Raw genomic sequence first — 12882 nt, forward strand, 5'->3', positions numbered from 1 at the left:
CACACACACACACACACACACACACACGTAAATAATCCAATTTAAAATCAGCCCCCACTGTTCACCTATTTATAGCCTGAACTCGGGAGGCAGAAGTGCCAGGTGAGAGGTGTCTATAACAACATTCTCCAGAGACAGAAGTGGAAATTACTAAAATTACAGGCAGCTTGGCTATTTAGGGGCAATTACACATATTTCTAAATTTGAATGGTGCTGGGGTAAGTGAATGCCTTGGGCACCCAGGGACCCTCCCAGAGTCATAGCATATTAAAAACGGGTTAAACAGATAAAGGCAGGTCATGAGATATAGATCCTCCAGCCCCGAGACTCTTAAACATGAGCGTCCACTCTGCGTCTGGGCTGCTTGAGGACTTCCACACTGCAGCAGCTGTAACCATGAAGCAGCTACTACGCTTCAGACTAAAACCCAAATGTTTATTTACAGAATTTAGTCTTGCCCACAGTTTACCAAAATAAGAAAACGAGGCCTTTTCTGTCTGGGCTACATTTTTTTTCTTCCCGTCACATTCTCGTAATGCCAGAAATATAGACCAAGTCAAAGAATGGTGGAAGGTGGTATTCTTCAAATTAAAAAAAAAATACAATTCATGGAAAAAGAAAGATTTCCCACAAACATAAAGCGACCAAGAGACATATGAGTTTAGGCTTATAAATAAGAGGGTTGTAAAACTCATTAAACTATGGCATTTTATCTAACTCAATTGCGAGATGATTTAGTGGCATTGGGATATCTGGTTCCATCAGAAGCAAAAGGAACAAAACCAAACCTATAATTTGATTCTAAAATGATATTTTGAGGTCACAAAGATAGCTGATGTACAGGCTTATCATGCGTACATCAACCCTTCTGGCATTTGGAAATGTTCTGTGAAATTAGCTAACCAATATTCTAAGGAGAAAGGGCAAGAAGCAAGACCGAAAGATGGGGAGGCGGGGAGAACGTGAATTCCGGAGTTAATGGACAATGGTTAAAACAGGGCAAGCACACTGGGAGGTAGAGGGAGACACCAAGAGAAAGAGGAGAAAGTGAGGCGTGAGAAGGCCTCTCTGCTGTGGTCTCCCATTTCAGAGAGTGGCAAAGCTGAGGAATGGCCGAGAAGGAAAAGATACAGGATAAAAGTCATTTTCAAAACTGCACAGTCATTTTTAAAACCGCACCCAATGCTCTTAGGCTCTCCAATGCACTCACTCCAGAGCTCCCTATGTGTGTCCCACCACATCCCAACTGCATCAACTGAGGACAAAGACAAACACACAGATCTGTGGGGAACATGCAGCATTGATAACAAGATTAGGACTCCTGATCTGGTCACTTTAAGGATAAAATACCCTTCATTTTCAGCCCATTCATATTACATACAAAATGATGAGAACCGTTCAAACCCTCCTGTTTACCTTCTCTAGGGGATTGACTACATTTCCTTATTTCCTCTCCATAACCCAGAAAGCCAATACACAGAAAATTAAGGTCTAGACACAAATGAAAGGCCATTCAAGACAAGGGTGTGGTGTGTTTCTATCACAACAACCCTTTAATAATGACTATATTCACACTCATTTAGATGCTGGGGTATGGCTTTGCTTCTAGCATTATTTTAGGAGTTTGAAAACCATTCTTCCTGGGGTCCCTAGCAGAAGCCAACCAGCCGGAGGGTATTGGGGTAGCTTTTGCGCATGCTCATGCATTTCTCTTGGTCGATGTACAGGGTGTTGGCTTTCACAGCCAGGTCTTGCTCCAGGATGGTTTTGGTGTGGACCAAGGACTGCAGGGTGTCCTCCGAGTCCCTCAGGCGCTGCTGCAGAGTCTGGATGGTGTCGTCCACCTCATAGACCTCGTTAACAAGGCTGTGGGAGGGAAAGCATAGTCAGCTTAGGCGGACACACTCCTGCAGCCCGCCCTCAGCTGCATTAAAGGCTTGCATACTCATTGAGTTCTCCGGGAGAGGCATCTGGTGCAACGACCCTGTCAGAAGTACTTTTGATAGTCAGGGAATCGGCATCTATGCGTGATTCCAGTATCAAGCCAGGATCACCCCCATTGCCTACAGCTGTAGTTCATAGTCCAAATCACAAGATAAACATATTCCTGGGGTCACACACACACACACACACACACACACACACACACACACACACTCCCCTCTATACTCTGACATACATACTCATATGCACACACATAAATATATGATAAGTACAATATTCTAAAAGAAGGACAATTATAAACATTGATATTTTGTAAAAACAAACAAACAAACAAAAAACTCCAAGTATGGCGTGTGGGTGGGGGGAAGAACCTCAAAACTTAGCTGGAACTTCTTACCTTTTACTTTAGCCTTGAAAATCCGTTAGAAAGTTGAGGAGAGAGAACCTTTACTATTTAGAATTCTGCCCAACCTGTTATCGTTTCTCAGTGAGAGGCATGCTCCAAATTACAATATCACAGCGAGGCCCTAAGTAAAATCCTCACAGATCTAAAGTTAGCGTACTGTAATTTTCCAAACTCTAATGCAACATGAAGATGATGGCATGTGACTGTGTAACTCTGCAAACTGTGACCCCGAAACTGTCACAAATGCTCTTTCTGTGTACGGATGAAAAGTAGTCATGAGGACAGACAGAAAAACTACAGCATCATCCCAACGTGGGGCAGCTCCTTCTCAAGGATGCCGTCGGTGCAGTCTCAGTCTTCGTGGTTTTACATTGTTCGCAGACCTTTCCTAAATGCCTGGGCATCCTTTTGCATTTGGTGTCCAAGCTGCCCATCACTTTGCTGCTGGAGTACTCCTCCTTATCACCGCCGTTTGCAGAAGTAGGCATAACAATTAGGCTTGCTTCTGGAAATAGCAGCTGTGTGGTTTTTGTCATTTGCTTTTGGAAAACAATGTTCCAAAGTAACTGTTTGTCTTCTCATTTTGTTTTTGGTATGTTTGCTATGCTATGTTTTGCCGTACATAAGATTTCAGTGTTTGGTGACCCAGTTTCTCTCTTACCCCCTTTGAGATTTCTTCTACCATGTTTATGGTTAGAAAGTTTTTTCTTCCCAAGAGTAATTACCCACTGGTTTGACCAACAGTATCTCAAGGATGTACCTCTGTGCCACTCAGGGGCGAAGGTGGGCATAGGTTATAAAAGGAGCAGTAATCATTACTGTGACTTGTAAGTGCTGTTCTGAGTGCCATTCCGGGCTGACCAGCTTGCTCTTCCTAAGGACACCAGAAGCATCTCCACTCTCAGGTGAATAAATGCAGACATTGGGAGCCACCTACCAGCCACTTTTAATTACTCTCCTCCCATTCCAGTCAGTTGAGAACATAACTCAGAGTACAGTCACATCCCTGTATCCAAGGGTCTGCACAGGCATTCAGTAAGTCACGAATTTAAAATATTCAGGGAAAAAAATGCACCCATGCTAAACAAATCCCTTTATCTCCTTCTTAGTCCCTAAACACTATACTATCACAGCCGTTTACATAGCATTGGCATTATAAGTAATCTATCCATGAGCAGAAAGTTCACAGGGGTATGCATAGGTTATATGCAAATGCTGCTTCATTTTATAGAAGGGATTTCATGTTTGTGGATTTGGATATCCAAAGGAAATCTTAGAGCCATGCCCCAGGGATCCTGATGGATGTCCATCAAATCCTGATTGGTGATGCAAAGCTGAAACTGTCTTGTCTTCAAAGTTTCACTTAAAGAGGCATGGATTTAGTTAAAATATATATATCAGAAACTTTTCTGAATAGAACGGTGCCTATGGTCCTCTACGCATCCCTGGAGAGGAGAAAGACTTCACCATGACAGAAACACATCCAAACTACCTTAACGCCAGGACACAACACAACTGGAAAAGGGACATCAGGGGTCGTCAGGCCCAGGTCCCTTGTTTTACAGACGAGGAAGTTGAGCCCAGAGGATTGATGAGCTATCCTGTGCCCAGGCACACAGCCCACACGTGTTTATAAGCAATGGCAGGCCATCCCGGAATCTGGGAAGGAAATATAGAGTCTGGCTGGCTCTGCTAAGGAACAGGGTCCCATTTCCCGTCCCCACCCTCTCTATTCCTAGTAATAAAAGGGCAGAAGCAGAGACCCAGGAGGGTGGCTTCAGGACACAGGGTTCCTATGAGATGACCCATCTCACTATCTTTTATTTGTAATCCTCACAGACAATACACAGGATGCCTGCCCAGCTGGACGTCAATGTCAAGTAAACAAGTAATTTTTAGTGCCAAGTATTTTTTTTAGTCCTGGCACAAAACACACACTGTAAAGTTGACCATTTTAAGCATATTCACATGTAGCTCAGGATCGTTAAGTACATTTACATTGTGTAACTGTCTCCACCATCCATCCAGATGGAGATCGTTACAGAGATTTACAACTGACCAACATCCAGAGAATCAGGGACCAACTAGTACGTCTGTAAGAAGACCTCTACGTCTCTGGCTCAGGTAAAAACAGAAGAGGGAGAAAGATCACAAGAGCCACAAAGCCAGGATCCTAGCATGTTGCCAGACTGTGTTCTCTAGGCATCGTAGGGAAAATGCACCCATGAGATCCCAACCATATGATTTCTTGAACAAGACCAGCATGATTCTAACACCAACTGACATGCCAATATAGATTGGGAAAATACCACTTGGTTCCACCCTAGATGAGGAACTACAGGTGGCTTCTGAAACAGGGTGATCAGTATCTACTGAGAGATGATTAGTTTCCTTCAGGTACAAGCTCCCACATAGCTTATCCAACCCCAATTGTTCACCCCTGAACACATGTACATATGAGCAAAGTTAAATGGATTTAGTAGGTTGTATATACATATATGCATATGTATACAAATACATACATGTAAAATATAGTAATTAAAGAAGATACTACAAATCTGGAGGCGCCAGGGAGGAGTTTGAGGGGGGAGTTATACAGATATAGTGCCCATGTATGAAGTTCTCAACTTTTGAAGACTATGTGCTGGACAAAGAACCCCACCATATGCTGCTGCCCGAGAAAGTCACAGTCTAGACCTCTGTTTGGTGACGGAGGCAGACAGCAGAGTGCCCTCCTGTGAGTTTCTCCTGGATAGGATGGCAGGTGGAAGATCTGTGTTTATTGTTTACAGTTTTACTTTCTGTACTATTCTGGGTCTCTACCATAAATATGGTGAACAGGTCAACAATCAAAACAAAACAACAACAACAACAACAACAACAAAACCCCACAACTTTTCCCTCCTAAAACCGGAGACAATCAGTGGGTTATTTTTTGTTTTGGTTTTTGAGACGGGATTTCTCCTGTCCTGGAACTCACTTTGTAGACCAGGCTGGTCTCTGACTCAGAGATCCACCTGCCTCTGCCTTACAACCACTGCCTGGTTATTAGTGAGTCCTTTATCGATAGACTCAACTAAGCTCAGATAGAAAGTGTTGTGCTGTTTTTTTTTTTAAAAAAAATTTGCTCCTTCCTGAATATTCATACCTACTTTCTTAACTTTACTCCCTAAACAGCACCATACAGCAGCTGCTTATTTTAGTACCATTTTCACTGGATTAGGCTAATCTACAGATATTTCATGTATGTAGAAGGAAGTGTTCATGGCAAATACTATACCATTTAACATACAGGACTTGAACACCCATGGATTTTGACTTCTCTGAGGGGGTCCTAGACCTAATATCCCAAAATATCAAGGGGTTGCAATTAGGAGAGATTTTTTTTCTACTCTCTTTGCCTTTTTTAGAGGGGTAACCTGAAGGGGCCTGGCTAACAGATGGCACACTGACGCGAACATCTCCATGTCAAATGAAAATGCTCTCACAGTTTCCCCAGGGAAATCCCACCACACCCAGCCTCTGAGCTCCCCCTCCCGCATGCCTGCACTGGCTGGCAACAGGCTTTGAGACTGGCTGAGGTAGGGTGTGACAGAGTTACAGAGGCAGGTCCCTGGGTCATTATGCGTCCTGTCTCAGGTAAAGCTAACCTCATCTTTTGGGGTGCTAGACTAAAAACTTCTGACTGACTTTACCCCTTCTTCATGACTTCACCACACTCAGTCATAAAAGCTAGCCTTCTTCATTGCCAGCCACATTCAGAGTGTCCAGTTTGATCACATGCTCCATCACTCCCAGTCCAGCTGACTGAGAAGCCAAGGACAATGGCAATGAGTTTCGATTCTACTGCATGGACTGACTTTGTGGGAACCTGGTTTGTTTAGATGCTAACCTGGATGGAGGGGGGAAGACCTTGGACTTCTCACGGGGCATGGAAACCTGACTGCTCTTAGGGGAGGAGGAAATTTTTAATAAATAAATAAATAAATAAATAAATTTTTTTTTAAAAAAAGCTAGCCTTCTTGTCTTCCATACAACCCCTCCTACCCCTCCACCCCCTTTCCCATTCCCCCACTCCCCACTCCCATTCCTTTCCTCACTACAGTCTCTGACCTCAGGGCATTTCTTAGCTATCCCCTCAGCCGGTGTAACTTTTATCTGCCTCTGGAGCTCTCTAATGAAAGCCAGCTCCCAATACTAGCGGAAGACACACTCCAGTCCTTGGGACTCATTTATTGTCCAGTGTTAGGTTATACATGCCAAGAGGCCACTCCTTCTGTGGCCTTGGGCACTTGGAAATGTCTTCCCTACAGACATCAGGAAGCAATGTCATTCACCCAGAATAGTTTTGTTTACACCTGCATCCTACAGGCTCTCCCACAGCTTATAGACATACCAGACATGTGTGTCAGGTGAGGATCAACGTCTACACTCTAGGTTGGTGATTCTCAACCTGTGGGTTGCAATCCCTTTGGGGCCAACCAAGTCTTTCACAGTGGTTGCATATGTCAGATATCCTGCATATTAGATATTTACATTATAATTCATAACAGTAGCAAAAGTACAGTTATGAAGTAACAAAAAAATAATTTTATGGTTCGGGGTCACCAAACACAAATGAGGAACTGCATTAAAGGGTTGCAGCATTAAGAAAGTTGAGAACCACTGATCCAGGCAGAGGAGGCAGCCTTGGGAGGCAGGGAGATGCCAAAAGTTCTACATCCAAAGGATGCATCAAGAGTAAGACCCAGACGCAAGACAGTAAGGACTCAAGGCAGGAAGGAAATGGAAGAACCTACTTTCAACAGACCTGCATCCAGTCTGAGACAAGGAAAACACCAGTGAAGGGTGCTCACCAGCAGGCATGTGGGCACACCCCTGTAATTCCCGCCCTATGGAGGCAGAGGCAGAGACAGAGGCAGAGGCAGAGGATTCAGAGATTGAAGCCAGCCTGAGATACACAATGAACTGAAAAACTAAGCACCAAGGTGGGAGTCAGTGGTAGAGCTCGCTGGTGTTGCGTGTGCACCTCTCTGAGTTCCATCTCTGCCGCTGCAGGAAAAAAAAAAAAAGGCCCACAGCAGCTGGGGAAACATGTTAACATCTCACATCCCCTTCACCTAGAGACCATACTGTTCTCCCTGCCAATGGCATTCAAGATCCAGGGGTCAGGGGATGATAAGCAAAGAGTCTGCGAACTCATCTGGTGCGAGAAGTTTTGCTGTTTACAGCATATTGGGTTAAAGACAGCTTCTGTTTAAAATCCTGGGTATAAAGTGTCACCAGCTCTGCCGCGGCTGCTGGAGATGGTTGGATGTGGGACTTAGGACGGGGCTGTTTATCATCACCAGGACTGCCTCTGCCTCTGCTCTCCCAGACCTCCCTGACTTCAAAAGGAATCCTGAACCCAGATGTGTCTTTACAGCCGAACGCTCATCCCCTGGAAGCTTACCGTAAGGAATGGTGAATATAATACCTTAAAGTACCACTGTCAAAACAAGACATGTAAGATCTGGAGAAGGCAGCCACCGAGAGTCCTCTTTCTTGAAACTTTGAGGGCACAGAAGGGGACAGACAGCCTTCCCCCAGCTGCAGCCATCAGAAATCCACATGACTATCAAGGACACACGTCACTTCTACCTTCCGTGGTCTCAGCTGATTTGGGGGAACTATTTTGCTGACAGCATTCCAGTTCATTGTTGTTGTTGTTGTTGTTTAAATTACAGACTTGAAAATCATTTTGCTTCAAATACAAACATATCTACCCTAGAGTTTATTTTTTTTAGAATCAAGATTTAAGTCAAGCAAAGCCTTCTCTGGACTTCTACCAAAGATGCCAAGAAGGAACTTAGAACTGCTTTTGAAGGAGCCCACTTAGAATATTTTAAATATAAATAAAGTCTCAAAACGAAAACAGCATTTTTTTTCTATCCTCAACCCCCTACCCTAAGTTTGATCTTTCTCAATCTAGACAGCCCAAGGGTTGCTTTCACAGTGATTAATTTTGAGGGGAAGTTTTTTTTTTTTTTTCAAATAATAATGGCCTCGAATACCTTTGGCAAGGCTTTCTTCACAAAAAATATACACAGGTTCTGTTCTAATGGAAGCAGAGGAAACAGGCACAGCACAGGGAAGCAAGAGAAAAGCCACGCATATTAGCTTGGAAGTTCAGCCTCTCAGAGGGGCCGTAAGCATCTCTCCTTGCTTGGTGACTCCAGAGCCACACTAGGTTGTCACTCAAAATCCTTTTATGTACTGAGGAGATGGCTCAGTAGTTAAAGTGTTTGCCCTGCAAGCATGAGGAACAAAGATTAGATAGCCAGAACTCACTAAATGCCAGATAGGAGGCGTGGATGCTTGCCTATCATTCCAATCCAGGAAGACGGAAGTGGGGGAATCCTCAGAAATATGGTCAGCCATATCGGCAAGCTCTGGAGTTGATTGAGAGACCTTGCCTCAATGAATAAGGTGGAAGAATGATTGAGGATGATTCCAGACATCACACTCACATGCATACACATCCACAAACGTACAGAGTACATGGGTCATACACACACACACACACACACACACACACACACACACACACTTGGAAAAGGAAACTTTTATGGTTGGGATGTGGTTTCATAATAGAGCATACAACATTTCCAAAGGTCCCAGGTTCCAATTCCATCATCTAAAACAAACAAAAACAAAACCCTGTGTTTATCTAATAGCAGTCTGAAGAATTTTTCCCATCTCCATTTTTGATGACTCTGCAGAAATTGTTTTGGATCATGAGACTTCAGCTCAGCTTCTTCTAATAATATTTGCATCCAGAGGGCTGAGGAGAAGGCCAGGCTCAGCAGGTAAAGTGCTTGATGCATAAGCATGAAAACGTGAGTTTTGGTCCCTGGAACCAACGCAAAAGACTGGGTATGGCTGTGCACTCCTGTAATCCCAGAGCTGGGAGGTGGAGACAGTCACTGTCTAGACAACCTGGGGGCACTGTCTATACAGCAATCCCCAAATGGTCAGCATCAGCTTCAGTGAGAAACTTCACCTCAAAAAAAGAAAAGAAAGCAAGAAAGCAAGAAAGCAAGAAAGCAAGAAAGCAAGAAAGCAAGAAAGCAAGAAAGAAAGAAAGAAAGAAAACAATAGGAGATATACTGCCAGTCTCTGGCCCCCACGAATGTGCAAATGAGCGTATCCCTTGCTTCTATGCGTGAGTAGACACCCTCATCTCCAACACACAGCATATTTGCAAAAAACCACAACTCACTAACTAATCCTAACTGGCCCATGCCCGTTCTCTGACTGCAGGTTCTTCTGAAGCGAGAGACACACTTCAGATGGCCACCCAGGGACCTGTCTTGCCTCTGGTGTGAAGGGCAATTTATTTCAGACAATGGATTGTGTTGACAGAGCCCATTCTGAAGAGCATGCAGCCTGGGTGGCCACCTGTGTATTGGAAGCCCTCCCCCAAAGAAAAACACTACACTACTTGACACACAATTAAACTGAGAAGGTTGTCTATGCATGGGTGCTGCCCGATCTTATGATGGGTCATGTCCTAATGAACACGGTAAGCTGGAATGTGAAACGTGGTTAGTATATCTAACCTATTGATCATCATGGCTCAGCCTCCCCCGCCTTAACCAGACACAGGACGTTGACAGTAGCAAAACCATCAAGCTTCCAGGACAAAGGCTGTTTTAAAATAACATGTTCAACATCCCCTGTCACCCACTGAGCACTGCATTGAAAGGCAAGAGCAACATGGGAATGGACACAGTTTATGCCACCATAAAGTACAAAAAAGAAAAATCTTAAGTCAGGGTCTGTGTATTCTAGTGTATGTCTCAAACGCCGTCAAGGTCCATGCTATATGTGGAGAGTGAGTACAGCAATGATCCCCAGGTTTCCGGGCTCTGTCCTCTGTGTGAGACAGAGATAAGGCTACAACACTGGCTTCATCAACTCATCTCATACTGACATGAAGAATGCCCCAGCAGATCAGGTATATGGTAGGGGAAAGAAAAAGAGCCACACAGCCTGAAAGATGGAGGACACAGAATCAAGCTCCTTGTCAGGCATCTCCCTCCCACACGTCATCTGCGGTGACTGTTGTGGGAGTAACTTCCGCTGCCTCAACCAATAATCACTGAAGCAGGAGCCCACAGTGCAGCGGGGAGCGACTTCCGCTCCGTCAGCCAATAGCTGCTGAAATACCAGCCCACTGGGGCGTAGTATATTTCTCTCTTAAAAAGAGAAGCAGTTCCGGATAAGGCCCTCTTGGTTCCGGCTCTTGGTTCCGGTGCTCGGTCTCAGCTGCTGCTCCCGGCTCCTGCTCCAGCGACTAGGCTCCCTTCCTGACGGTTTATGGTGTATGTAAGTTTTACCCCCCGCCAAATAAATAACCCCTTAAAACATAACTGGTGTGGGATTGATTCGTTAATAGGTGACCCAGGCAAGAATTCAAGCTCCGGCTGCCTCTCACTGCCAGGTGTGATCTCCGTACAGCTGTAGGTGTCAGCGAGTTTCCATGTCAACTTGACCCAATCTAGAGTCACCCCAAAGGAGGGAATCTCGATTGAGAAGATGCCTCCACAAGATCCTGCGGCAGGCAAGCAAACCCGTAGGGCATTTTCTTAATTAGTGACTGATGGGGGTGGCCCAGCCCATTGTGGGTGGGGACACCTCTGGACTGGTGGCCCTGGGTCCTATAAGGAAGCAGGCTGAGTAAAGCAAGAAGAACAGGCCAATAAGCAGCACCTCTCATGGCCCCTGCATCAGCTTCCGTCTCCAGGCTCCTGCCCTGTCTGAGCTCCTGTCCTGGCTGCCTTTGATGACGGACAGTGATGTGGAAGGGTAAGGCAAATGAAAGCTTCCCTCTTGCAGTTGCTTTTTGGCCATGGGGTTTTCACCAAGGAACAGCAGCCATGACTAAGACACTCCACAACCTGTTCCTGCCTCCTTTTCCTCATTCACCAAATGAAGGTGATGTAGGAAATACTGTAAAGAACACAGGACAGGGTCATGCATGGAGCAAGATCAAGGAAAAGTGACAACTGTTTTCATTACTATTTCATCATCATCATCGCCATTGTCGTCAATGGCATCGTCATGATCGTCATCAATGACAAGTGACCTTACAAGGAGTCTCCCTTGACTTTCTCTCTGAAAAGCCATCACTGAACCACTATTGCTTTCCTTGTGCCCACATGTGGTCGGTTCATCTTTAGAATAAAACCTTCATGATGATGAGACTCTACTGTGGAATACAAGAGAAGGCTCATAGCATCTCCCCATGCTCCCCATGCATCAGCCCACTACTGTCGACTTGATTTACTTTCACAGGGGGAGCCTTGTGGCCTAGACTAGCAACCTAAGGAAGGGCTCAGAAACCCAGACCCCACCACCCCGAATGCTCTGAATGAACTAAATGCTAAGGCTATGAGACGTATTGCTGTCGTTTTAACTGTTAACAGATATATGGTGTAATATGCACAACACACTTTAGCCACTGTGACGTGTTCCGTTCAGTGACAGTAAACACAGTCACACCATCAGGCAACCATCACCACCACCCATCTCAAGACTTTTCTTCATTGTCTCGAATTGAACCCCTTACCCATTTAACAGCTCCCACCAGTCACACTTCACACATTGAAAGGAGGCATCTTCGTGATGCGTGTCATCAGAGAATATCCTTAATCAGAGCCCAGCTGCATCCAGTTAGCCGCTCCCCCCGCCCCCCAGCTCTCCCCCTCTGCCCACCCTCACCGTAACTGAGCCGTGTCCCTGCACAGCTCGATGTTCGGTCTCCTTGTTCGTTCGTCCAGCCGGGTCTGCGCCACCTTCAGGAAGGCAGACTTTTCTTTGATGGCCTTTTTGATGGATTCTATAGTCATTTCGATCTGGAAGATCTCCTGCAGGGTCTGTGGCAATGAGAAGCAACTGCTGACATCCTGTTGCTGGTCCCTGAACCACCTGTGACACTCCCACCTCTGGCCCCTGGGCTTCCTCGACCTCTGGGAGGTGGAAGTAGATTCACTGAGAACCTTGCTCCTTCCACATTCTCCTCTTCTTGTGCTCGGGACACCCCGCCTTCAGTGACACCCAGCTCTCTGCTGCGCCTCAGTTCCAAACCTCCCGACTTTGGTCCTTTGGTGTGGCCCCTCTCCTAAGGCCTGGAGACAGCTCAGTTACTAACCAGCGCATTTTCCAAACGTGTCTTTTCTGCCATGATCCCATTTAGTCCCAGGGTCCTCTCCAAACCCGCCTGTGTTCCCTGCCAAGTATGTTTGCCCATGGCCTGTGATCATTCCCTCTGCCTCCCACCTACCCCATATTCAAGAGGCTCCTGAATTTGCTCTCATGAAAATGCCTCTCAAGGTCAAGGTCAGAGCCTCTTAAATCCTTCCCACTACTTGAAACCCTGGCCCAACTTGCTCTTTTAGCCAGCTGCTAGCCAAATTCCTGGCTTCCTAACTGTTCCTCATCCCACTGACAAAGGTTTATCCTGGGAAAAATTGCTATTATATCCTCTG

The 12882-nt window shown here is 45.5% G+C and overlaps 1 protein-coding gene across 4 annotated transcripts in view; it reads right to left on the reverse strand.

Moving 5' to 3' along the window:
• Nucleotides 1-1525: 1525 nt before the first annotated feature.
• The window catches only part of Tekt3 (tektin 3), a 42358-nt gene continuing 31001 nt past the window's right edge, over nucleotides 1526-12882 (reverse strand). For all 4 annotated transcript variants that reach the window (XM_048448247.3, XM_085695106.2, XM_087910521.1 and 1 more), the window contains exons 8-9: nucleotides 12116-12270; nucleotides 1526-1866 (exon numbers count right to left, since the gene is read on the reverse strand). In XM_048448247.3, the coding sequence (XP_048304204.1) occupies nucleotides 1650-1866; nucleotides 12116-12270 (372 nt within the window). In that variant the 3' untranslated portion in view covers nucleotides 1526-1649. The remainder of the gene's footprint in view (nucleotides 1867-12115; nucleotides 12271-12882) is intronic.

This window comes from Myodes glareolus, chromosome 9 (assembly GCF_982192425.1).
Source record: "Myodes glareolus chromosome 9, mMyoGla1.1, whole genome shotgun sequence".
In the NCBI taxonomy this organism is placed as follows: domain Eukaryota; kingdom Metazoa; phylum Chordata; class Mammalia; order Rodentia; family Cricetidae; genus Myodes; species Myodes glareolus.